Source organism: Sardina pilchardus, chromosome 19 (genome assembly GCF_963854185.1).
Source record: "Sardina pilchardus chromosome 19, fSarPil1.1, whole genome shotgun sequence".
Classification (NCBI taxonomy): domain Eukaryota; kingdom Metazoa; phylum Chordata; class Actinopteri; order Clupeiformes; family Clupeidae; genus Sardina; species Sardina pilchardus.
This window is the reverse complement of record NC_085012.1, coordinates 30,999,212-31,024,070: the sequence shown is the minus strand read 5'-3', so window position 1 is coordinate 31,024,070 and position 24,859 is coordinate 30,999,212. Positions and strand designations below refer to the sequence as shown.

Below are 24,859 nucleotides of genomic sequence, written 5' to 3'. Positions count from 1 at the left end.
AAAATCAATGCGTTTCAATGGAAGTACATTATAGAACAAATGATTGTCAATGATATGGTATGATGGAAGTATCTCAATGCATGCCAAGTCACATAAGGAAGATATTGACCTTTAGACAACATATCAAGTGAGTTGGCATGCACTGCGATACTTCCATCAAAGACTTTTGATTTGATTTGTTAGCCTCCACCACACCAGTGGGGATCAAAGATATTACAAGGCATGTACTTTCCCCAACACACTCAGTGAAAAGGTGGCTTCAAATCATATGTTTATATTTCAAACATTTTGAATTCATATTAAGTTTATATTATTTATGATCTGCGTAATTACCTAAAATACATAGTACGTTGACTATTTCATACTCATTTAGAATTTTGACATTTTACACGATTGTCATTGACTTACAGTTATCGGTAACACTTTACATTACAGATCGGTAATAAGTGGGTCATGTTGTGGTAATATGTATGCAATTTCATGGTAATAATGTTTTTAACTCATTCACTGCCATTGACGTCTTTAAACGTCAATTTAGACACATACGTTGACTGCCATTGACGTCTATAGACGTCAATTGCCGTTTTCAATGGGGAGGGCTCCTGGGTGGGCTTGGGAACGATCTGGCAGAGTTTCAGGCTTGTAAACAGACTGTACTAGCGATCCCAACCGCTAGATGACAGCAGAGCCATTTGGATGATTAGTATCTGCCTATAGTGCTCATGCAGAGACAGCATGCAGCATGCAACAAGCAAAGACACTGAAGATCGACCACAGTGGATCTAGTTTGCACGCGATGCAGGGAATAAATATGCTTACTTCCTACATCAAGGATGGAAAACATGTGAACGGTATGATCCATTTACATTGGATATTGCTATATAGACTAACAACAACTTTGCTAGTGCTAGCTTGCTAAGTCTACCGTCCTGTTCAGAGTCTTTAGCGACCATCAGAGTCCCTAGCAACCTTGACAAGACTGACAAGATAACAGTGCAATCGTGGTAGACATACTCCTGAATCACTAACGTTAAAAAGTTGATTTTCACAAAAAGATCGTTTTCTCCATGTTTTGGTCAAAAACAGGTGTTTTTAGCAAAACTAACCCATGTTCTACTGACGATTACTAAAGAACGGAAAACGATAGAAACAAACCGTTTTTTCCTGGTGAAAGAAGAGAGTCTACTCTTTCATTTGGTACCTTCGGTGTTTACATAGTCATAAAGCTCACCGTTCGGTGGATCTTGGAAAAACAGTCAAAATGCTGTAAAACGTCTGGCAGTATGGAGCGCTCTGCACTGAAAATCGCTGGCAGCCAATGAGTTAAACCACATATTACAAATAATTAATGTGTAATTTTTAGACAATTACTGTGCAATTACCATACAAAAACAATGCAAATAACTTGGATTTAAGGGTAAAATAAAATGGTAATAACTGCTTTAAATATACCGAAGCAATTAATATTTAGGATTTACTTACTGTGACATAATATGTGACCTGTTATCTGTTGTTATGATGAAATAAATTAGGTAATTTCACAATAACTATATGGTATCAGGGCTGTAAAATACTGTTTTGTCTTTTCTGTACAGTGGGGAGTTGTTGAAATCCTTTCGAAAAGACAAAACTGCATTTTACAGCCCTGATACCATACAGTTAATGTGAAATTACCTTATTTATTTCATCATAATAACAGATAACAGGTCACATTTTACCATCAAACTAACTACCACAAAAACTTTGACCATTGTGTAGTTGTGCCATAACACTTAAAAGTTACTATGTCATTTAGTCCTTCATAGCACCATCAGGTTGGTATAATTACAGAAATAAGATGTCACAATAACTAATTCCTAAATATTTATTGCTTTGGTAAGTACATATGTACAGCAGTTATTACCATTTTATTTTACCCAAGTTACTCGCATTGTTGTTGTATGGTAATTACACAGTAATTGTCTAGAAATTACACATTAATTATTTGTAATATGTGGTTTAAAAATATTATTACCATGAAATTGCATATATATTACCATAACATTACCCACTTATTACTGATCTGTAATGTAAAGTGTTACCCAGTTATCTTTAATGTTATTGCACAAGTCAAATTGAGTGCCTGTCACTAAGAACGTGAGAGTAATTAGGCTTCAGTCATGTTTTTTTTTTTTTTTTAATGTAAATTCACGTTGACTTTTTTTGAGAACCGCTTATTACAGTAACTAGTAGGCTATTATACAGTGGGTACGGGTTGAGAATGCACCTTTTCCAGCGGGACTCCCGAAGAGATCCCGCAGGCTGTCAAGCCGATTTTTTTCGAGGCTAAGGCAATGTACCCAAACAACCACCAGGTGGCTGAAAGTTTCAACCCGCATTTCAACTGCATTTAATGATGAAGACCGCATATCCGTCATTAGTCGACTCCTTAATCTCATTTAATCATTAAAATGAAGGTGATGACTGGCGAAATTAATCAAACGACGTTTCAATAAACCATTGTTGAAATGAATGAAAATGGTTATAGAAAATTCCTACAGCCTAACGCCGACACAGCTGATTCTTTGATTGATTCTAAGCTGTTTTGATGTAGGGGATGGGTAAACTGGCGCGCTACAAACATGCTACCAATCAAATGTAATATTAGTAGGACTAGCCTACTTAGACACTTTAGTCATAGGCAACGTTGCCATGTTAATTTGGGCTAGAAGTGCTTGCTTGTAGTGGCGCTCCTGTCCGCAGCTTCTCCCGAATTGTGTTTGCCAAATTTGACAACAATCAGCTTAAATGTCAAATCATATTTATTTCTCTTTGTCGCCATGGTATTGGGGGAAACGCGGAGAAACGAGATGGTCAGTCCTCGTATTTTTTCTTCACGTTTTGTTATAAGAAATATATAGGCTAAGTAATATAACTTAAAGTCTTCTTCCGTATTGAACAGATGCTCGGCATGTCAGATTGCAGTTGCAGAGTTTTCGAATGTTTTACAACCCAGCTGGTATCCGCTGTTCATTCCGACATATCCCCACTCGGCGGTATTTAACTTTTTTTTTTAAACAACGTGCCATTCTGACATGAGGTCATTAACTCATTAACTGCCATTGACGTCTTTAAACGTCAATTTAGACACATACGTTGACTGCCATTGACATGTTTAGACGTCAATTGCATTTTTCTAGAGATGCACCGATATGGAATTTTAGGGCCGATAACGATAACCGATATTTATCGGCTTGTTGTGGCCGATACCGATACGATAACCGATATTACTCTTGGAGAAAAAATATTCAAAAATAAATTCAAAATTCAAAAATAAAAATTAACATTTAATGCATAATTTAATTGCAGTAATTGTATACCACCAGTGATGTACATAACTCATAATAGTCCTCAGTGGTACAGCAGTCAACAGCAGCAATAGCCTGGGCCTATGCCTGGCTCCTTTAAGTGAACATGACGTCATTGAGGTGCGAGTGCGTGAGTGGCAAGGGACAGTGCATGAATCGTTCTCATATGGAGTAAACACTCAATGCAGATAGGCTATATGGCTAGAAGCTGTGAAAAATCTAGCGACCAAATCAGAGTTTCGTGGGAAACTTATGTATAGTTTTAGCAGCGGTTAATTAAATAAAGCTGCAACTCCTCGGACTGTATCTTGTTGTAGGCTAATTGATTCCCAATGTGCCACCTCCAGCCGAACCGCAAAAAAAGACGGCCAAATTAGCGGAGTGCTGTCCAGTGAAAGTACCCTCTGTTGCGCACAACATGCAGTGCTGCAGCGGTAATATTACAAAACCCAACCGAACGAAATGCAAATATAATACTTAGAACTACTTATCTACGGATTTGTTCCACCAAAAACTTTGTTTGTATCCCCGACTAGCGCGGCAGTACGTGCAGACATAACACACCAGCAAAACAATTCACTTCTGAGTAGGCTGAGTTTCGCTCTCTGCTTAGGTTAAAATGAAGATCATTCAGGAGAGGATTTTGGGCTGCATATATAGATTAAACGCAGATCTTGTTAGAATGGTGAAATACATCCACACAGCTGGCATTATTTTCAGGAAGAAGTAGCCAACCAAGCTCAAGTAGCATGCAGCCAGACGGGCCTTATGTAGTTGGGAATTTAGGGCTTTAAAAAATATCGGCGCAAATTATCGGCCGAAATTCTGTTATCGGACCGATAATAATATTTTAAAAATGTCACTTATCGGCCAATAATATATCGGCCGCCGATATATCGTGCATCTCTACATTTTTCAATGGGGAGGGCTCATGGGTGAGCTTGGGAACGATCTGGCAGAGTTTCAGGCTTGTAAACAGACTGTACTAGCGATCCGAACCGCTAGATGACAGCAGTGCCATTTGGATGATTATCTGCCTGCAGAGAATCTGCCTGCAGAGTGCACATGTAGAGACATACAAGCTAACACACTGAAGATCGACCACTGTGGATCTAGTTTGCACGCGGTGCAGGGAATAAATATGCTTACTTCTTACATCAAGGATGGAAAACATGTGAACGGTATGATCCATTGGATATTGCTATATAGACTAACAACAACTTTGCTAGTGCTAGCTTGCTAAGTCTACCGTCCTGTTCAGAGTCTATAGCGACCATCAGAGTCCCTAGCAACCTTGACGAGACTGACGAGATAACAGTGCAATCGTGGTTGACATGCTACTGAAATGCTAACGTTAAAAAGTTGATTTTCACAAAAAGATAGTTTTCTCCGTTTTGGTCAGAAACAGGTGTTTTTAGCCAAACTAACCCATGTTCTACTGACGATTACTAAAGAACGGAAAACGATAGAAACAAACCGTTTTTCCTGGTGAAAGAAGAGAGTCTACTCTTTCATTTGGTACCTTCAGTGTGTACATAGTCATAACGCTCACCGTTCGGTGGATCTTGAAAAAAGCGCTCTGCACTGAAAATGGCTGGCAGCCAATGAGTTAATAGGCTATTAATGTCATAACTATTAGGCTATCATTAGGCTTATTATGCATGGCTGTAGGCAGCTATGAGGCCACTGAGATCTGGACCTCATCGGTTTTGAGAGCTGGAAATACATGTGATTGCTAAATATCGGTATATTGCTGTGCATGTTGTGTTCGCGACTCGGGGAAGTGAAAGCAGTTCTGTATAGACATTGCAAGTTTTCATGGTGATCATCGGCGCAGCTGTAGCTGATTGTGAAAGCCGATTGGAAATACAGAAGTTTAGAGCGAATGTTTCAACTATGTTTGCCATAGTAGACAAAAACACTCAAATAAAACAATAGCCTAAAAAATAACTGTAGTGCGTAATGGACAAGGCTCTATATCCTAAATAATGTTCGAGGCTCGCCATTTGGTAATATGACCTATCCTTACTGACAATAATTTAGATGAAGCACAACTAAAGTTGCACGAAGGCAAAATACAGTCCTAAGCCTATAGCCTGGCCAATAGGGTTGGGTATCGTTTGAATTTGAATTTCGATTCCTTGTTTCGATTCCGGTTCCTAACGATTCTCGATTCCGATTCTTGTAAAAGGCAGGGTCAAAAAAGTTTGGATATTTTAAATGAGCTAGCTAACCAACGGTTTTTCTGAATGACATTTACTATCAATTTCTCACTGTTTTCAACTACTATATAAATATCAAATCTATGAACTGTCGTCTTGTTGCCTCAGCTCGGTTATGCAATCACCTTCTTCGTTGATGTTTAGCGGCTTCTTCTTCCGGTTAGCGGACTGGGAATCGATACTAGGAATAGAAATTTAAACTTTTGAACGATTCCGAGAGAATTGGAAAGCTAGTCCCGGTTCCCATCAATTCTCGATTCTCGATACCCAACCCTACTGGCCAATTAGCCTATATTGTAGATGTGCAAAACCAGCATTTGCGTGCGTGCTTGCCGGTGAGGTGTAGCCTACAAAATGAGTATAACATCTGATTATTAAAGTATGGCTATAGGATATAGGCTACTGGTAAGTAGTGTTGCTTTCGTCAACGAAAATTATGACTAAATATTGTCGTCAACGAACTTTTTTCACGTGACGAAAACGAGACGAGACGCAACGTAAATGCTGGCCATGTGACGATGACTATAATTAAATGTATAAGGCAATATCGTTGACGAATAAAAACGAGACTAAATGTGGTTTAAAAAATAAAAACCATGCTAACATGTCTTCATTTTCGAAGACCAGAAGGACAGGAATGTTATAACATTATTTTGTGTCGTTTAGTCGTGTTATTATTTTGCAGTATTTCTATTTCTCACTTCAGGGGCGCATCAGGTTGCATGGTCTGATTATCATACCAGAGGACCAGCGTTTCTCGCATGGGCCTGTTGGTCATATCCGGTGCTTCTGTCACTCATCTGATAATATTTGATCATGAAGCAAAGGAGCGGTAGATGTATAGCCTATCGTTATCGCTAATAGAAGCTAAGAAATATAGGCTACGTTCAGTCCGTTACATTGGCAAATCTCTCAGTTCAACTTTGCACTAGGCTACTCATCTCACCTCCACATGTAGATCTAATTCAGATGAAAATGTTAACAGGCAACTGCAGATTTGATTAGTGTGTAAGCTTCTGTCCAGCTGATGCTGGCGCTGTCATATAGCCAAGAATAATAACATTATTCCACCGATCAGCAACGAAGTTCTAATCATAGACACATTTTTAATGGAACCTTGGCTTAGTAGGCTATCTAATGTTGTGTGGGAATTGCAAGAAAACTATTGAAAACAATTCCTTACCAACCACACAAGTGCGCGTGTGTCGTTTATTTAAACGGTAGAAACACTGAATCAAAGACAGCGCTGTTCATCAACAAAATCAGCATGGAGTTAAAACGTACTTTAAAGTCCCACGCATTTAAAGGGGCAGCGATCACTCAAGGCATAGGCCTGTTAGCCTACCAAAACTGAGTGATGAACGTGATGCGTTTTATAGGCTACAAAACACTGCATTAAGATGACAACTGTGTGTAGCCACGCTTATAGGCTACCTAGTTAATGGTGAAATAGCATCTACAGCATTTACACTTACAGCATTTAATAGCCTAAGGAAAACTTGATCTTCAGTTAAATTGTTCTCAGAAAAGGAACAGCAGTCTACATAATATTCCAAATAGTCCTTTCATGGTGACAGGGGGAGACCAAACTCTGTGTAACATACCTGATTCCACTGTCAATGTTCAGTGCCTATGTAACCTGTAATATTTGTAATTTTTTAATCCATGAAAATTGACCAAAATGTATAATTTCCTATTAAAGTGGTAGTTCAGAATTTTGGACATAGGACCTCATTTCCAGGTCAGCCAGTGTGATATTTATATCAGTGGAGACTAGGGATGGCGAAAACTACACATTTTCTTGACCGACCACCGAGCCTCATTAGCCGGTTGAAACCGGTTAACCGATTCGTTTAAAATATTCTACGCTATTCGAAATAACAGCCACGCAATTTCGCAACTCTGTCGCATCTCTCTGTCCCCCGCTCACACACACAGCCCCGGCGGCGGCGCCGCACTTTCACTCACGTCACTTTTTTTAAATCCCCTACAGCACGAAACATGAGTCCCGCAAACCAAGGAGCTTGTAAGTAAGTGGAGGACAAATGGCTCCTTCGTTTCGAAATGGTTTGGGTACAAGGTGATCGCGTTGCAAATAAAGGCGTTTGTCTAGCGTTAGAAGCTCATTTAAAACTGAAATTGCCGCGGCTCACTTAAGAAAATGACAGCTCCGAAGAGACGCCGCTATAGTTTGAGGAAGTACTAACAATAATAAAGAAAGATGATTATCATTACCTTATCTGTTACCATTGATGACCCTTCCTGAAATGTAGATGTAATGTGTTTCCAAATCTAAGCCCATCTTATGTGGAAAGTTGCTGCAACACGATTAAACCAATGGATAAAACGGGCACCTCCAGATTGCAAAAGACGCACCGGCCAAGGCATGCGTGCAAATGTTTTTATTGGTTTATTAAGTAGCCTACAAGCAGGCGAGTTATTACAAATTGAGTGTGAGGGATAATTTGTTGACGCAACACGACCTTGGAATGAGATGGCTAGCTGTAGTAGCGTTTAGTCCACTGTCTATAATAATAGCCTAATTTAGAGATCTTTTTTTTTTTTTTTTTTTTTTTTAACCGACTAGCGACAACTTTGATCGGCTAACGTGGATACGGTCAACCATCGGTCAAACAGTCACCGGTTAACATCCCTAGTGGAGACCGTTATCTGCACATTTCATCCAGTCCTATAGTTTCAGAGTTCGCTGGTGCTATAGTGCCTGCCACTAAAAACAGTCTTACCCAGTCTATGGAGGACAACCCCTTTAAATTGAATTGCATTAATAAAAAGATGCTAAAATCCAATTTTCATTGACTAAAACAAGACTAAAAGTCAATAGTTTTCGTCAACTAAAACTAGACGAAAATAAGACTAAAATGCTCATACTTTTAGTCGACTAAAACTTGACTAGACTAAAAGAGTATGAACGTGACTAAAGCAGATAACTAAAATGACAGCTTGACACAAAGACTAGACTAAAACTATAACCAAAACAGGCCGCCAAAAACAACACTACTGGTAAGAGGAGAGCTGGTTTAAAATTCAAGTGTAGTAAAAAAGTTTGTGCACATCCTCGGTCAAGGTGCAGAACAAGAGTAGATCATAAAAAATGGAAAAAGGTTTGCACACTTGAAATCCTTCTTTTTTTATTTTATTTTATTTTCGCAAAATGGAAAAAGGTTTGCATACTTGAAATCCTTCTTTTTTTATTTTATTTTATTTTAATTTTAGCACAAAGGAATGACGTTTCGACCGTGTGGTCTTCTTCAGATTAAAATTCAAGTAACGTGCGCTATTTAACCCCTCGAGACCGACTGTATTGCAGTCTGCTGACACAGCCAGGCGACGCTCCCAACCCATTCATTTGTTTTGGGCACGAATGAATGGGTTTGCCCTTAGTTTAAATGGAGGCCGGGGAGAGCTTGGGCAGCTATTGTTGTATGTATGGAGCTGGCTTAACAAAGTTTTGTGCGTTATATATATATATATATATATATAGATTCCTGCATGCTGCATTACTGTGACCCTTAGCCTACCTTGTGGATGATTTTTTCTCATTGGAATACAGCAGGACAGGATGCCTTTTCCTGTTAGAGGAAACACTGAATAGGATTTGTTTTTTTAAGAGAATGAAATTAAATTTCCTTTATGAAACTAGATCATGTAACCTCTTGAAAATTAGATAATGTACTAATGTGCATCTATTTTTCTTCAGGTGATGGTGTTCCAAATTCAGGGGAAGACGAGCAATCCACACTAGCTGCTGTTGATGAGAAACATTTGTCCGAGCTCCGCTTGGTACTGCTAGGTTGGAGGTGGCCAGGCAAAAGCTTAACTGGTAATACAATCCTTGGTCATGAGGAGTTCCGCTTAGAACGTGCTGCTGAATTCTGTGTAAAACGTGAAGCAAATGTGTGCGGTCGTCAGGTCATAGTGGTGGATACCCCAGGATGGTTCTCCACCCAAACTACCCCTGCAGTATATCAGCAGGAAATGGTGCGAGGAACCACCATGTGTCTTCCAGGACCTCATGCTTTCTTGCTGGTCATTCCTGTGGGAATGTTTACAGAGGTTGATCGTACTTGTATCGAAGAGAATCTGGCTCTGCTTGGAGATCACGTGTGGAGGCACACATTGGTGGTTTTCACATGGGCTGAAGTCTTGCGGGACAAACCAATTGAGAGATACATAAGAAGGGAAGGCCCTGACCTCCAGTGGGTGGTGGATAAATGTAACAAGAGGTACCATGTCATCAATAACTATATTTTTGGGGAACACCCTCAACTTCCTGGTCTTATCAAGAAAATTGAGAATATGGTGGCTGAGGAAGGTGGACACTACCAACCAGACACTGAGGAAAAATTGCAGCAAAACCAACATCAAGCCAAAAACGAAAATGACTACCAAAACCAAAATTCTAGCAAAGATTTGGGTGCAAGACCAAAAAGGAACTGCTCGTTTGGGTCACATAGGAACATGGATGTAGAAACGGCACAGAGTAAGTGTTTAATGCTTGTTACATCTGGTTTCCTTCTGCCTCCAGCTTTTCAAGTGTTTGTTCAATTAAACTAATTGATTTTAAGGACTTGTATGAATACCAAAACCTATCGTGGATGGCATGGTAAGTAGCTCTCCCCTTTATATGCTTTAAGCTTACGACCATTGTGCGTGCAAGTAGCATAAAGAGAGAAAACATGGGTCCCTGCATGTTCCCACCATATCCAGAATTGTGTAACTGGAGCAATTAGTTTTGAATAATCGCGTATTGGGCGGTTCCCACCCAGTTTGGCCTACCTCTTTGGGAAGCTAAGAGACTGTAGTTTCTTAGGAAATAATCAGAATAATTGTGGAATGCACTGGCATGGCGTTATAGAGGCTCGAATTTAGTTTTTTCTTTCTGCCGGATAACAAGCATCTCTGAACTGACCACATATCAGCCCTCTAGGTGTAGGTATGGACTTAGAAACACAACTGATCCCTAGCACCAGGTCTTGTGAAGCTGTGTGCAAAAGTAGACCAATATAGCATGAAATATGAGTCCTGTAGACTAGGGTTTCTCAACGGGGGCGGTACCGCCCCCCAGGGGGCGTTCGGACATTGTTGGGGGGCGCTGTGGACGAGGCAGCATAGAGGGGGGCGCTAGGGCACAAATGGGGGGTGTGAATCACTGTTATTCATCTCAACTTTTAAGCCTCTGACAGTGACTACACATACAGTGTACATTTGAATTTGGATTAAAACGATGTCTTGCAAATGATTGAATTGATGTCAATGCTACATGCTAGTTCTCAAACTATGGGCCGCAGACTGGCGCCGGTCCGCGACGTGAACACTGCAGGCCTATGGAGCCACATAGTGAAATTATTCCCGGCGCTTCGTCTGATTTGCAACTGATCAAGCCATCGCGGACCAACAGAAAAAGAAAACAAACTTTTCTGCAATCAGGAAATACTCACTAGTTTGGCGTCTTCAAACATACAGGCATGCAATTAAGTAGTGTGAGCGTGCATTCAATGCATGCATGTGCGCGTTTACGCGAGAGAAACTGAAACTAACGTCGGTAGCAAGCTCCGCTGCAACCGGTTGGAAGGCTATATGTAACAACAAAACAACGTGGATTCTTCCAACGTCCATAAAAACAGCAGAGATAATACAGTCGAGTCTATTGTTTTGCCAAATTTGAATACAACATGGCCAAAAGCTATGGAAGCATATCTTCCTGTTTAACTCAAAATCAGTGATTGTTATAGGGTTGTTATAGCAACCATAAACTCTGAATGGGACGGCACGTTTAACAAGTTCATTGCTAGGATAAACGTTCGCTAGGATAGCTAATAATAGGGTTCAATGCCAGCTAACGTTATTTCATATACTGATATGTTATGTTTTGACTATGTGTGTAAATCGGTTTGAAATATAAAATACGAAAATACGGAAGAGCGTATTTGAAAATACGGAAGAGCGTTCCATATCAGTTCAATGCGGAACAAGACTTTTATAAAAGTTATAAAACGAAACTTGAAGAAAAAAATACAGAGGGCATGACCTCGGTGTCCTCAATGGTAGTTACGGCCGTGAAGGCTTGAATGACTTCTTTCAGGTTCTAATATGACAGAAAGGCTGTATGGTTCTCAACTGATCAAAGCTATGCTTATATTATAGGTTTATGGACATCTACAAATCAGAAAAAATACAACTGAGATCAGGCAGTGTCTCTGCTTGAAAATTAATTAAATAATTGTTGTTTTTAATAACTTTAAAGGTTGGGTACGGAATTCGCAAAACGGCCGGCAGATTTTGAATACATACAACCTCAAGTCCCGCCCTCCCTGCACCAACGAAAATTATGCGCGAGAGCGAGCCAGGCTAAATGAAATGTCAGCCTGGCGTCTACGGTCTACAGCACTATGAGCTCTAGTCTCCATACAATCGCCCACATCAACTTCCCCAATTACATTCTTTATTCACCTCCAAAGGGTTGTAGGTAATAGTTCCACAAATCAGACAATGATTTTATAGCCATTATGGTAAAAGCACCAGTCTACCAGCCCTTTCGTTCGGAAATTCTAAAACAACGATGCATTTTAATACACCAAAATAACATTTGATATAGGCTATTACATCTTTCAGTAGCCATAGGTGTGTATATTGAACAGAATCTGGTTTGGTTCTTGCTATGTGCACGAACGGGTCGCGCGTGCGGGGGGGAGGGGGAGGGGGAGGGGGAGGGGGAGGGGGAGGGGGAGGAGGAAGAGGAAGACCGTTAGATTGCTGTGAAATGATGGTATGGGGTTTAGAATTCTATTGGCTGGAGTTTTTCGAGCCCTGCCCGTTCTGCAGATGATTGACATGTTTAATTTCCATTTCAGTACTTCCAACTCAGTGGCTGTAAGTGGGTTAGGAATAGGATTTCAAGTGATTTTGCAAAAATGACCAAAAAAGCTCATTCCATACCCTACCTTTAACTGTGAACTTACTATTCATGTAGTGTGTTTCTATTTACAGGCATCTCCAGTCAGCTTAATGAGTGACAGACCAAGCAAGAGAAGTTGAAGAACCAAGAACCAAAAGCTTTTGAATCATCACAACTATCATACCTAACGTACCCTAAAACCTTCGAATGATTTCATCACTTATATTTGTGTGTTGTCTCTATGTGTTTGTATATTGTACGGCTTGTATTTATATTCCATTAATGCATTTATTACTGGAAGTAGGGATTTTTATTGATGTTTATGATGTGAAATGATGACAAAGGAAATCAAGCACTTGTTCTTGTGAACTTGTATTGAATTGTATGATTTCTTGTATATACTTAGATATATTTGTATTTAATTATTCTTCCATATTAAGCCATTACAAACTTTATAGCATTACAGCTAGACTTTCTCATTACATGTCATAATTTAGAACAATGCTTCATGTCTCTGTCTAGTTGTATATTGTAGTGACATTTGCTCCAGTTATGTGCTGCATAGGTATGGTATTGAAGTTAAAGGGATATTCCGCCATTTTTGGAAATATGCTCATTTTCCACCTTCCCTCAAGGCAACTTGCAAACGTACCATAGGCGCAGTGATATCGTACGCAGCATCTGAAAATAGTCCCCATAGACAACAAGCAGTAGCAGTACCAGTAGTTTGCAAGTTGCCTTGATTATTACGCCAGATGAGAGTGTAGTTCCATGTCAAATCAGCCTAGAAAAACGCCAGGTTTCATTTTCAGTTGGTCTTATTGCACTTTCTAACTTGAGAGGAGACACGTTTTAAATGGGAAAATTACCAGAAATCTTAGTCACTTTTAAACATGAAGCTAGCAGGCGAGAAGCTAATGGTCTAATTCGATTCAATGATCTATGCTAGGCTGAAGCTAAAAGTTGTATCGCCAGACTCACCGAATGGCTGGATGAACGGGAACAAGGTAAATATCGATTGTTTTGCTCGAGGGGAGGTGGAAAATGAGCGTATTTCCAAAAATGGCGGAATATCCCTTTAAGGTATCACTGAGTTATCTGGATATTGATATTGCTGTCAAGTCAAGTCAAGTTCATGATACTGTAGCGCATTTCATACACAGAGGTCATTCAATGTAGCCAAGAAATCTAGACGCCCCTAGCAGCAGCAAATCTAATTTGCTGCCCGGGTCAGTCTAGCAACTCTCCGTAGAGCTTGGGAGCTGGGCTTTGGCAAAATCACCGGACCAATCACATTGTGTATAGAGTCGGTGGGCGAGCTTAAAGGAATTTTGGACATAGGACATAGGACATTTCCAACTTAGCCGGGGTGATATATGTCGGTGGCGACAGTTTTCATCTAATTTATCCAGTCCTTATATTTGCAGCAGTCGCCTTTGCTTAGCTTGTGTTGAGCTAACGTAATTCAACAGTAACATCCAGCCTGCCACTAAAAACAGTCTTAACCCACTCCACAGAACACCCAAAACAAATAAATGATAACATCAGACTATCGATGCAGATATCTGTGTTGATAGAATAATATTAGAAATAAAACTAACCTTGCATCGCACTGCAATAGCCTATACTTTGTTCCCTGTATAGCAGTAGCGGATTGATATTATCCAGACTACAGAGGAAGACGGTTTTGTGACACTCACACAAGTTTTTTTACCTGCCGCTCCAACTAATTCCACTCTGCCAGGCTACAACACACATAACATCACCGCCGCTGCATGTAGCATAGTCTCCGTCTAAAGTTAGCAGAAGCAGCTAGGCTAACGTTACGAGAGGGGCTTGCTTTATTAGCAAGAGTAAGCTACCAAAAGTAATTATCTGTTCATTAGTAGCTGTTCTGTTCTGGCATTTGTTTTCAGTAACTTGTGGTCCTTCAGACTGCGGGGTTTGTCCTCTGGTCTAAAATGATCACTATCCTACATATTCACAACTTCAGTACAGTCTCTGCTGGCTCCAAGACGGCTACAAGAAGCCACATTGGTTCCCTTCTGGTTCTTTTAACTGAAATTGGTGGAAACTCTGTGGTGTCCATCTGTAGCGTTTATTTTCACAATGTTTGAATGCACACTGAATCACCATCTTTATAGGTGGCTACTACTAGAAGTCCCGACTGGAGTTCACTTGTTTTACTTTTTGACGCAGTACCACTTATCTAGAAAGTAAAATTTCACTGCTGCTGAGAAACTAGTCCCTCAAAATGTAATAAATCATTGAGATGTAAGGTTAGTTGTTTTTCTAAAATTATTCTATCAACACAGACATGTACATCAATAGTCTGACGTTTGAATTTTTTTGTCTTGGGAGTGGAGTTGGTAAGACTGTTATTGATGTTACCGTTGAATTGCGTTAGCTCAGTACCAGCTTAGCAAAGGCAAATGCTGCAAGTTAAGGACCATATAAAATACGATGTAAACTGTCTCCACCGACCTATATCACCCCGGCTAAGTTGAAAATGAGGTCCTATGTCCAAAATTCCGAACTATTCCTACTGCTACTGCTTTCTTGAACAGTATATAAAATGTAAATAAGGATGTGGTTCAGCCAAGTCTCCCTAATCGCTATACAGTCACATAGTATAATTTTTTCTCTCATTTGGGCCATTCATTTATTAAGACTATTAGACTAGCCTACAAGGTATTCCGAGGAAACCAAAGACGAAACAGCTAATATAAAACAAGAAAATGTAATTCCATGGATGAAATTACCATTGCATGTAAATGCGAAAAGGTTGCTGTGTAAAACATTGTATTAGTTAAAAAGACAACATACTGTATAATACAGTAAAGAATAAATACATAACAATAACCCAATTACAGTTCCACTGAAATTACTTGGAACCCCACATTTAAAGGAACCATGTAGGATTTTGGCCAAAACCATCTTCTATAAGAAGAAACCTAGGAAGAACAGTACATTTTCATGCACTGTAATAAGAAGCCTAGGAAGAACAATATAGTGCATTTTCATGCACTATAATAATAAGAAAATGGCTAGGAAGAACAGTACAGTGCATTTTCATGCACTGTAATAAGAAGCCTAGGAAGAACAGTACAGTGCATTTTCATGCACTGTAATAAGAAGAAACAGAAGAACAGTCACTCAAACAAAACCAGAAAAGTCTACATTAACGTAGTCCAATTGACTGCATCCAAGCAAGAGTCAGGGCGCTGTCAGATTGTATGTTTACACTTGTAATCACTGGGGCAGAACTTCGTCAGATGAGATGGCTAGTAGTTGACATAAAAGCCAGTTGGTAAATCGCGCTCTGACCATCGCTGTTGATGTTGTTGGTGGTTCCGGGGAAAGCAGAATTTGAGGTAGCATTGTTTTGACCCTAATTGCAAGTTTCTAGCAGCTTGTTCACCGGGTTGTCCACCCAGGTTGTTATCCTCAGACATCATTGATTTCATTTTTATCTGAGAACCTTTTACAGCAGCCCATGTCTGAAATTGGTTTTTTGCCCCCTGGGTAATTCCTTGTAAAAGAAATCTTGAATAAGTCAAAATGATCTCATGAGAAAGCACTAAGTAAGTGTCTTTATACTAAGAGCAATTACAACTATTATTTTATTTTTTAAATCTAAATAAAAGATAAGATTAATAATAGCCTAGGTAAAATAAGCATTTTTAGCAGTGAATAAAATACTTCCACAGGTTGGTATGAATTTGTTGAAAGATTTGGTAATCTTGGCAGATGAAATTCTCTTGTTTGGAGGGAAATATTAATAATTTAAAATTGAATACCAAGAAAAGAAGTTATAAAGTTAACAATTTGCAATAGAAAAGGAAATATAACCCGTATTATTGATATTGTTATGCAGTCATTTGTACAGTGAAAATGATCTTTTCTTTAGTGAGATATACATGTTTCTCTGCACCACATACCACTGCCATAGTATAACTGTTGACCCTTCGACTGTGACAGTTTTATCTTCACCATAGCTGTATAGGTCAAGCATGAGGAAGGGTGTTGTGTGCGGCAATAATTTGTGAAGAAGGCTGAAAAGAGGAATAAGTGTGAAAAGAAATTGTTAGAACAAGATGCATACACGTTGTGATTCCATGCATATCCGTCATGCCAACAGGTTAGTATTACTAACTGTGTGGTCTAACTGGTAATTAAAATGCACTCACTGAAAATAGTGTGCAGTTTTAAGAAGACTTCACCTTTGTGGCAATTTTTAATGGAAACATGAGTTTTAAGAGACATTTTCAAAGGTTCGAAAAGTAGACTTTGAATTCTTTGTGTGTGCGTATGTGGTGCGATGTGACTTACTATTTGTGGTTCTTCTTCAAAGTTGTTTGACCAGCAAATGGATCCTGGATGGAATAAAATGCCAGACCTATCACCAAGCACATTACTTCGTACAACATGGTTCCATTAAATGCATGTATCTCCTCATTGAGTCAAGCATTTGAATCACAGAGATTCAGTTGTGATGACAAGTCAGTGAATTCTCAAAAATAAAATCCAGCCTCCCCACCTTAGAGTTCTACCAAGGCTCATGTTAAAGATGGCCCTTGTAAAATTCCTAGGAATATAGGTCTGTTGTGGTATTATAAATTAAATAGTTTAGCAATAAGTACAATGTTAACGTGAAAAGAATAAAATGCAATCTCCTTCCCTCCATGACCATAGTCCCTTGTAGTTTGATATATGGAAAATAGGGAATTCAAGCTAACATTACTTTCCATGCATATCCTCTGTCCTCGGTTTCGCAGAGAGCCTGTAAAATCTAAAATACACCAGAGCTTAAATGTTGTAAAATAATTATTAATCGTGAATTACTAGCTGTAATGCAAACTCAAAATCCATGTTGAATTATTTGTGAAGTTGTTTAACATTGTGCTTCCATCACAAGGATGATATGATAATATATCTGTATTACTTATAGAGTTAATCTATCTGTTTCTCTATCACTCAAAGAAAACATAGTTGATTACCATCCTGCAATGTACAGTTAGGCTTTTATACACAAAGAGAAACCTCTCATCTCTGTGTATGCATGTATTAGTCCATCTTGTTTTCTTTTGATCAATACCATAGATATGAAGAAACAAATGGTCAAATTGGGGAGAAAAAAACATCATATTACTTATTTTTGGATGAGATGAAATATCAAATGAGTCTGGTGTTCACAACTGAATGGCATTATGCATTTGGATTTGAAAGGCAGAAAGGATTTCTTGTTGAAAGGATATGAGACCAAAAGGGCCAAATAGAGATTGAACAGAAAAAAACTGCAAAGAAACTGAGAAGTGGGTCCATTAGCAGAAAGATGAATGAATTGGACTAAAAAGGCAGTGTTATTTATTTTCCTTTCTTGTCACCTGTTTTTCCCTGTTTGTTATTTAGTTCATAGGCTTTCAGAAAATCAGCACTTGTATAGACTATGATTAATCTACTTTAAATCTTCCTTATTTATAAATAGTATACTGCATATATGTATTACTGTCAGGAACATACACTCTGGAAATTGAGTGAGATGACATCAGAAAATGTGCCATGGTCTTTTTTCTTTTTTCCCCCCCAGAGCTGCATATTTTACAAGTCAGAGGGTGTTGGTGAAAGTGCGAATTTGGTATATATATATATATATAAAAAAAACATTAATAAAAAAAAAATCACCCACCATGTTTTTTTGTCCAGAATTTGTTAAGTGTCAGTAAAAATGCCAAATATGTACTGTCTCCAATATAAAGGAATAAGCAGGTTTCCCGAAGTCCCACAGGAATTTTATTAAAATTCCAGACATTGTTTTCAGGATGAGGCCTGAGAAGTCAAACTCCTTTTAAATTAATGACTTTATGAGAAAGTGCTAGGTAAGTCTTTTCTATCGAGATTTGTTCTTATCTTGATGTAAGATTAATAACACTTTGATAGATGTTATTAGATAAGCAGTTTTTGTGGTGTTTGAAATCAGCAACACAGTAATGAAAAGTTAATATTATACAAAGAATACTTGGCTCGATGCTCACTACCTTCTTAATTTCATGTTTCAGGATATTTGTTCTTTCTGTTCTGAAATGCCATTTGAGCACAAGAAAGATCAAGATTACATGCGCCAAATGGGCATGTCTGCTGATTGGCTTAAATGGTCCCACGTCTGAGGGGTGACTTATGGTACACTATGTGTAGGCTGAGATTTACAGCCTCAGCTTCATTACCCAAAACCTGGGTCATGTTTTAGACTTGATTTAGACTTGTGTTTGGCTGAGACCTGTTTATCAGACCACCAACAGTTTTAACCTTACACACTCACACACGCACGCACGCACACACACACAGAGAGAGAGGGAGAAAAAAGAGTGGTCTTTCAGAGTTTTCCATTTTAAGTGATGTAAGCACTACTTGCACATTGCACTGGTTTTGAGTGTGTGGTCTCCATATATGTTTTTTCTTCTTCTTCTTCTTCTTCTTCTTCTTCTTCTTAAAAGTTAAAAATTAGGCCTAAAATTTTGAATAGGTCTACTTAGATGACCACCCTCTCTGATAAAGTAACCTACACAGGTCATCATCCAGGTGAAATAAGTTATTCTAGTCCCTTTCAGACCTGATCAAAATGACTGTTTGATGCTCCCACTTTCAGACCTGGTAGTCAATCGTTTGCTTTAATGCGCCAACATCCTGGAATGATCTTAAACAACTGTTACCACATATCTTTTTGTGTCAGTTTGTGTTCTAATTGCTTCCCCCCTCTAAAATATTGTCTTTTTGTGTTTATTTCATTCTAACTTGTTGTGCATCTTTAAAAACATTGTATCAATATTTTATTGAGTGGTTGTAATCTCAACGTCATTAAAAACAGATACCCTCAATTAATTTAGCCTTTTGAATGACTGAATGAATGAATTAATTAATTAGCCCAGGCCTAATTATGAACGCCATTAAAATAAATAAATAAATAAGCAGCTATGTAGCCTATGATTACCAACACAAGTGCAAAGGTCCCTTGACAGCGGTTAAAGAGTGTAGGCTAAGTCTTGCGAAGCATCTCAGCTGCCTTCTTGTCATAGACTCAGTGATGAAGAGCATTCAGACGTGACACGGCACGGACATCTTTTCAGGCTTCATTAGGCTACTAATAGGAAGGGCACGCTGTACAGGGGGAGTGGGGGTGGAGTAGCCGAATGATGACACGGGGGTGGGTCATTAAGTAGGCCTGTGTCGACTGTCTGACGCTATCTCGGTTAAGGCTTATGTGTGATGACTTGGAAAGTTAGCCCTCTATATATGTGATTGTGTAGGCTACACATAACAGTTGAAGACCAAGTGACCACCATAGCCTCAATCTCGCAGTTGGAACGATCTCTCAGCTTCCAAAATCTTCAGGTGAGTTTACAAACAATGCTACAGCCTAGTGTAGTCTACTTTTATTTAACAGTATTTCGTTGACCTATATAACTTATATCTCGTTTCCGTTTATGTAGAGTTCACTGACTGTCACTTGAAGACTGCCATGCTATCAGCTGCTCTGGAGATCCCTGCCAGACGGGGTTCCATTCGGTACCGACGGGGCATGATTGCTTTCGCCCTCTTGCTCTTTCTGTCAGTGACTGTTACATATGCGCACAGCACAACAGTAGAGCATGACCTCCACATCGTTCATAATGTGGACAACAGAAGTAAGTTAAGGTTCATGTACTATATGTTGTTGGGTTAGCTTATTGTAAGCATAGGCTACTGTAACCTACATTTGGTTGGCTATCCAAATAGGCACACACTGTCGTGGTTTTCTTCCAATCAATCTGTGATAAAACGGTGCATCAACGTAAAGATGCAGATTCATCTTTCCTCCTCTCAAGTCAAGTCAAGTGAAGTTTATTTATATAGCGCATTTCATAGGTCATTCAATGTGCTTTAGGCTACTTTAACAAAAACCAAACAGTACTTAGCAGATAAAAGCATAGATGGGTAAAGAGTAGGCCTATTATTCATAATAATAATAATAATATGAATATGAATAATAATAATAATATGAATATGAATAAAATGAAACAAATCAATAAAGAATAATTAAGAATAAAACATAGGCCCAAAAGACTTGTAGCCTAGCATAATTTGAATAATTAAAAGACAGATACAGGTCTGTTCTTTACAGATAGGCTAGACTTTGCCAGAGTCTAATTTAGCAAACCAGTGATAGTGATCCTTCTCAAACACCCAGAGCTGTTGTCACTCTTTGGAGATGTGTTCGCTCCATCGTTCATCTCTCAAACTATTCCTATTTTTGACATTTGTGAAGATTAAAGTCATGCTGTGGCCTTGAGCCAACCAGCCTCACATATTTGAAATGCCTAATTTTCTAAAATAAAAACAAACCAATGTCAATGTCAATGTCAATTTATTTGTATAGCACATTTAAAAAACAACCACAGTTGACCAAAGTGCTGTAAAATAAAATAAAATAAAAAATAAAGTAAAATAATTATAAAATAACTTTAAAGAATCATAGTAAAGATTAGTAAGTAATAATAATAATAATAATAATGAAACCAAAATAGCAATGCAAAATAATGGTAGAGTAGATACAGTGAGAATAATATGTAAATAAAATATTAATAGTAAAACAAAGTATAAAAAAAACATAAAGACAAAGCAATAAAGATAGATAAAGAAGAAGTAAGTAAAGAAGTTAAGCATCTAAAATCTAGGGTGAGGGGGGGGGAGGGGTCTTAAACTGAGTTAAAAGCTAAGGAGTAGAGATGGGCTTTGAGATGGGATTTGAAAGTGTTTAGAGAAGGTGCTAGTCTAATGTGGTGGGGGAGATTGTTCCAGAGTTTGGGGGCAATAGCAGCAAAGGCACGGTCTCCTCTACATTTAAATTTAGTTTTGGGAATAGTCAGCAAAAACAGATCAGAAGATCTAAGACTTCTAGCAGGGGAGTGTTTAACCAAGGGGACATACATTATTTTAACATTTAGTTCAAACCAGAACCAGGAAGCCATTCAACTAAGCTTCTCTCTTAGGCCTATAGGTTATAATTTAAGTATTTGGTTTGAACCAGAATCTGAAAATATGATACTATTTTAAACACTAAATTATAGCTTTCATATGACTAATTAGCCAGTATCAATTGTAAAAAATTGATCAAGGTATTACAAGCTATTGTGTGAAAATTGGTGCCATTGAACGATGAGATTGCATTGCAACCAAATTAAGAGGCTACCCTCACCTCTCCCTTTCCAATCACTGTTTATATCACAATGTTCGGTTGCTTTCAGACGGCAAGCAATTTCCTAAATAGGACAATACTAGATGTGATCCATAATTCAAATCAAGTGCCGAGATTAATTAACATTACATTCATTTACATTAATTAACATAACATTCATTTACAGAAATTGTATTTAGTCACTGTTTTTATTTTATTCAAGTACAGAGCCTAAATAAGTGTTACTGTATATTCACCTTTTAACCATTTGAATAAGAACTCCTGACTGGAGACATGTGAAATGTGCATTCAATCTCCTAATGTACTGTACATACCAATTTAGTTCAGTTGAACGAGGTGGATTTATTGCTCATTTGAATTTAGACTGGAAGGTTATACCTGTTCACTAGAAAACAGGTAACTTCATTGTCACTTTCAACCCTCACCCATCTGAGGAATGCCACTCCCTTGTCTTCTCTGGTCATAGCCAAGTAACATATTTATATCTTCTCATCTCTTCCTTCTCAAACATATTAGGCTGAACTAGCAATCTCTGTCAGTTGCCTAATACAGCTGTGACTTTTTTTTCTGGCAATGCTGCTACTTAGATTGGAAAAGCGCAAATGGTGATGCAGAATATGTCTGTGTTTTTAGCAACCTTATCAACATCACGTCATGGCAGCTTTTATGAGGCGGTGTCCCACTCACAAGTAGAAATAAAGTGTATCTGGATATTTGAACAACTCACTGTGTTAAGGCCTGAACACACCAAACCTGGTGGTCGGTCGTCGGGCAGTCGGGGACTTGAGTCTGTTTGGTGTGTCCTGTGACAATAAAATAATACACATTATACAATTGTATTTATATTTTCTTATTGCTTAATCAGAGAAGTCCGAAAACTAGAGGCAATTAGTTCCGTGAATCCTGCATGATATCTACTCGGCTGACTGAAGCCTGCAGTTATGGGTAATTTTTCAAACTTCACGCACGCACAGAACGTGCAATCGGCGACGGCGTCGCTTCGGCGTGTTCAGTGGCACTTTTTTGACCGACCAGGGGAGACGAGCGCCTGACTGATAGTCCGACTGCTTTTCTGCTGCCGGTCAGCCGGTCGGGTTGTTTCCTGAACATGTCATGAATTGTCATTACACTGTCATGTAGGTTTCGTTTCTGCACATTTTACATTTCTGGAACATTGAGTCTTAATTTCAAGTATAATAACAACAAACACCATACTCAAGTCATGACTTCAAAGAGTTTATTTCAGCAATGAATTTAGCAAAACAATAATACATTAGCGCCTCGTTGCCATGGGTAGGTATCCTGAGTTCTTTAAGTTTAAAGTATTAAATAAACTAATTAATGCAAGCGTTCATTCATCACCTCTAATATAACCACTTAGCTTAGTGATCCCACACTTACAGTGCCTATAGAAAGTCATCATACCCTTTTGAAATAGTTACTTTTTTTGTCTTACAGCCTGAAATCAAAACCCATTTTTAAAAAAATCTTTTCCAGGTTTATTTACAAATTTAGCTGTACAACATCAAAATTATGAAAAAAAAGTCGACAGTTCTGAAAATTAATAAAAAATGATAAACTAGAATAACAGGGTTGGAAAAGTCATCATACCCCTGACTTAATACTTTGTAAAGCTTCCTTTTGCTTTCATTACAACCATCAATCTGTTTGGATATGTCTCTATTATAGCTTTGCACACCTAGATAGGGGAATATTTGCCCAATTTTCCGTGCAGGAATGTTAAAATTTAGTCAAATTCTGTAGGGAATGGCGATGGACTGCTCTCTTCAAGTCAATCCACAGATTTTCTATAGGATTTATGTCAGGGCTCTGACTTTGCCACTCAAGGATATTCACCATTCTATCCTTAAGCCACTGCTTTGTTCTTTTGGCAGTATGTTTAGGATCATTGTCTTATTGGAAGGCGAATGACCTCCCCATCCTCAGCTGTCTAGGAGAGGGACGCAGGTTTTCCTCAAAAATTTGGGTGTACTTGGCAGCATCCATTTTCCCTCCTATCCTGACCAATTGCCCAGTCCCTGCTGAAGAGAAACATCCCCAAAACATAATGTTGCCCCCACCATGCTTCACAGTAGGTATGGTGTGTTTTGGGTGTGTTTGGGTGTGTATACTGTGTTTGGTTAGCGCCTGGAGCTCAGTCCAAAAACTTCAATCTTAGTCTCCAAAAAGTTCGATCTTAGTCTCATCTGACCATAAAAGCTTTTTCCACATGGTAGCAGAATATTCCAGATGTGTTTTTGCACTGAACTCCAGGTGCAATGTTTGGCGAAAACCAACACAGTACACCACCCAAAACACACCATACCTAGTGTGAAGCATGGTGGGGGCAACATTATGTTGTGGGGATGTTTCTCTTCAGCGGGGACTGGGCAATTGGTCAGGATAGAAGGGAAAATGGATGCTGCCAAGTACACCCACATTCTTAAGGAAAACCTGCGTCCCTCTCCTAGACAACTGAAGATGGGCAGGTCATTCGCCTTCCAAAACGACAATGATCCTAAACATACTGCCAAAAGAACAAAGCAGTGGCTTAAGGATAGGATGGTGAATATCCTTGAGTGGCAAAGTCAGAGCCCTGACTTAAATCCTATGGAAAATCTGTGGATTGACTTGAAGAGAGCAGTCCATCGCCATTCCCTATAGAATTTCACTAAATTTTAACATTTCTGCACGGAAAATTGGGCAAATATTCCCCTATCTAGGTGTGCAAAGCTATAATAGAGACATATCCAAACAGATTGATGGTTGTAATGAAAGCAAAAGGAAGCTTTACAAAGTATTAAGTCAGGGGTATGATGACTTTTCCAACCCTGTTATTCTAGTTTATCATTTTTTATTAATTTTCAGAACTGTTGACTTCTTTTTCATTATGTTGATGTTGTACAGCTAAATTTGTAAATACAACTGGAACAAGATTTTTTAAAAATGGGTTTTGTTTTCATGCTGTAAGACAAAAAAAGTAACTATTTCAAAAGGGTATGATGACTTTCTATAGGCACTGTATATGCAAATTCCCTATTTACTCTTATTTACACATGCATTACACTCAAACTTCAATAGTTTTCAATAGGCTAACTTTTAGTTTCAGCAAAGATCCTTCATTACTGACAAGATAGAGCAA

The 24,859-nt window shown here is 38.6% G+C and overlaps 2 protein-coding genes across 2 annotated transcripts in view; both read left to right on the top strand.

The window, feature by feature from the left end:
• LOC134065646 (GTPase IMAP family member 8) overlaps nt 1-15,352 on the top strand; it is a 40,888-nt gene extending 25,536 nt beyond the window's left edge. Inside the window, exons 2-3 of the mRNA XM_062520618.1 lie at nt 9,288-10,070; nt 12,578-15,352. Coding sequence (XP_062376602.1) covers nt 9,288-10,070; nt 12,578-12,603 — 809 coding nt within the window. The 3' untranslated portion in view covers nt 12,604-15,352. The remainder of the gene's footprint in view (nt 1-9,287; nt 10,071-12,577) is intronic.
• Nucleotides 1-24,859, top strand: part of prlh2 (prolactin releasing hormone 2) — a 119,233-nt gene that overhangs the window by 25,473 nt on the left and 68,901 nt on the right. The window contains exons 2-3 of the mRNA XM_062520619.1: nt 19,790-19,874; nt 19,973-20,167. Of these exons, the coding sequence (XP_062376603.1) occupies nt 20,002-20,167 (166 nt within the window). The 5' untranslated portion in view covers nt 19,790-19,874; nt 19,973-20,001. The remainder of the gene's footprint in view (nt 1-19,789; nt 19,875-19,972; nt 20,168-24,859) is intronic.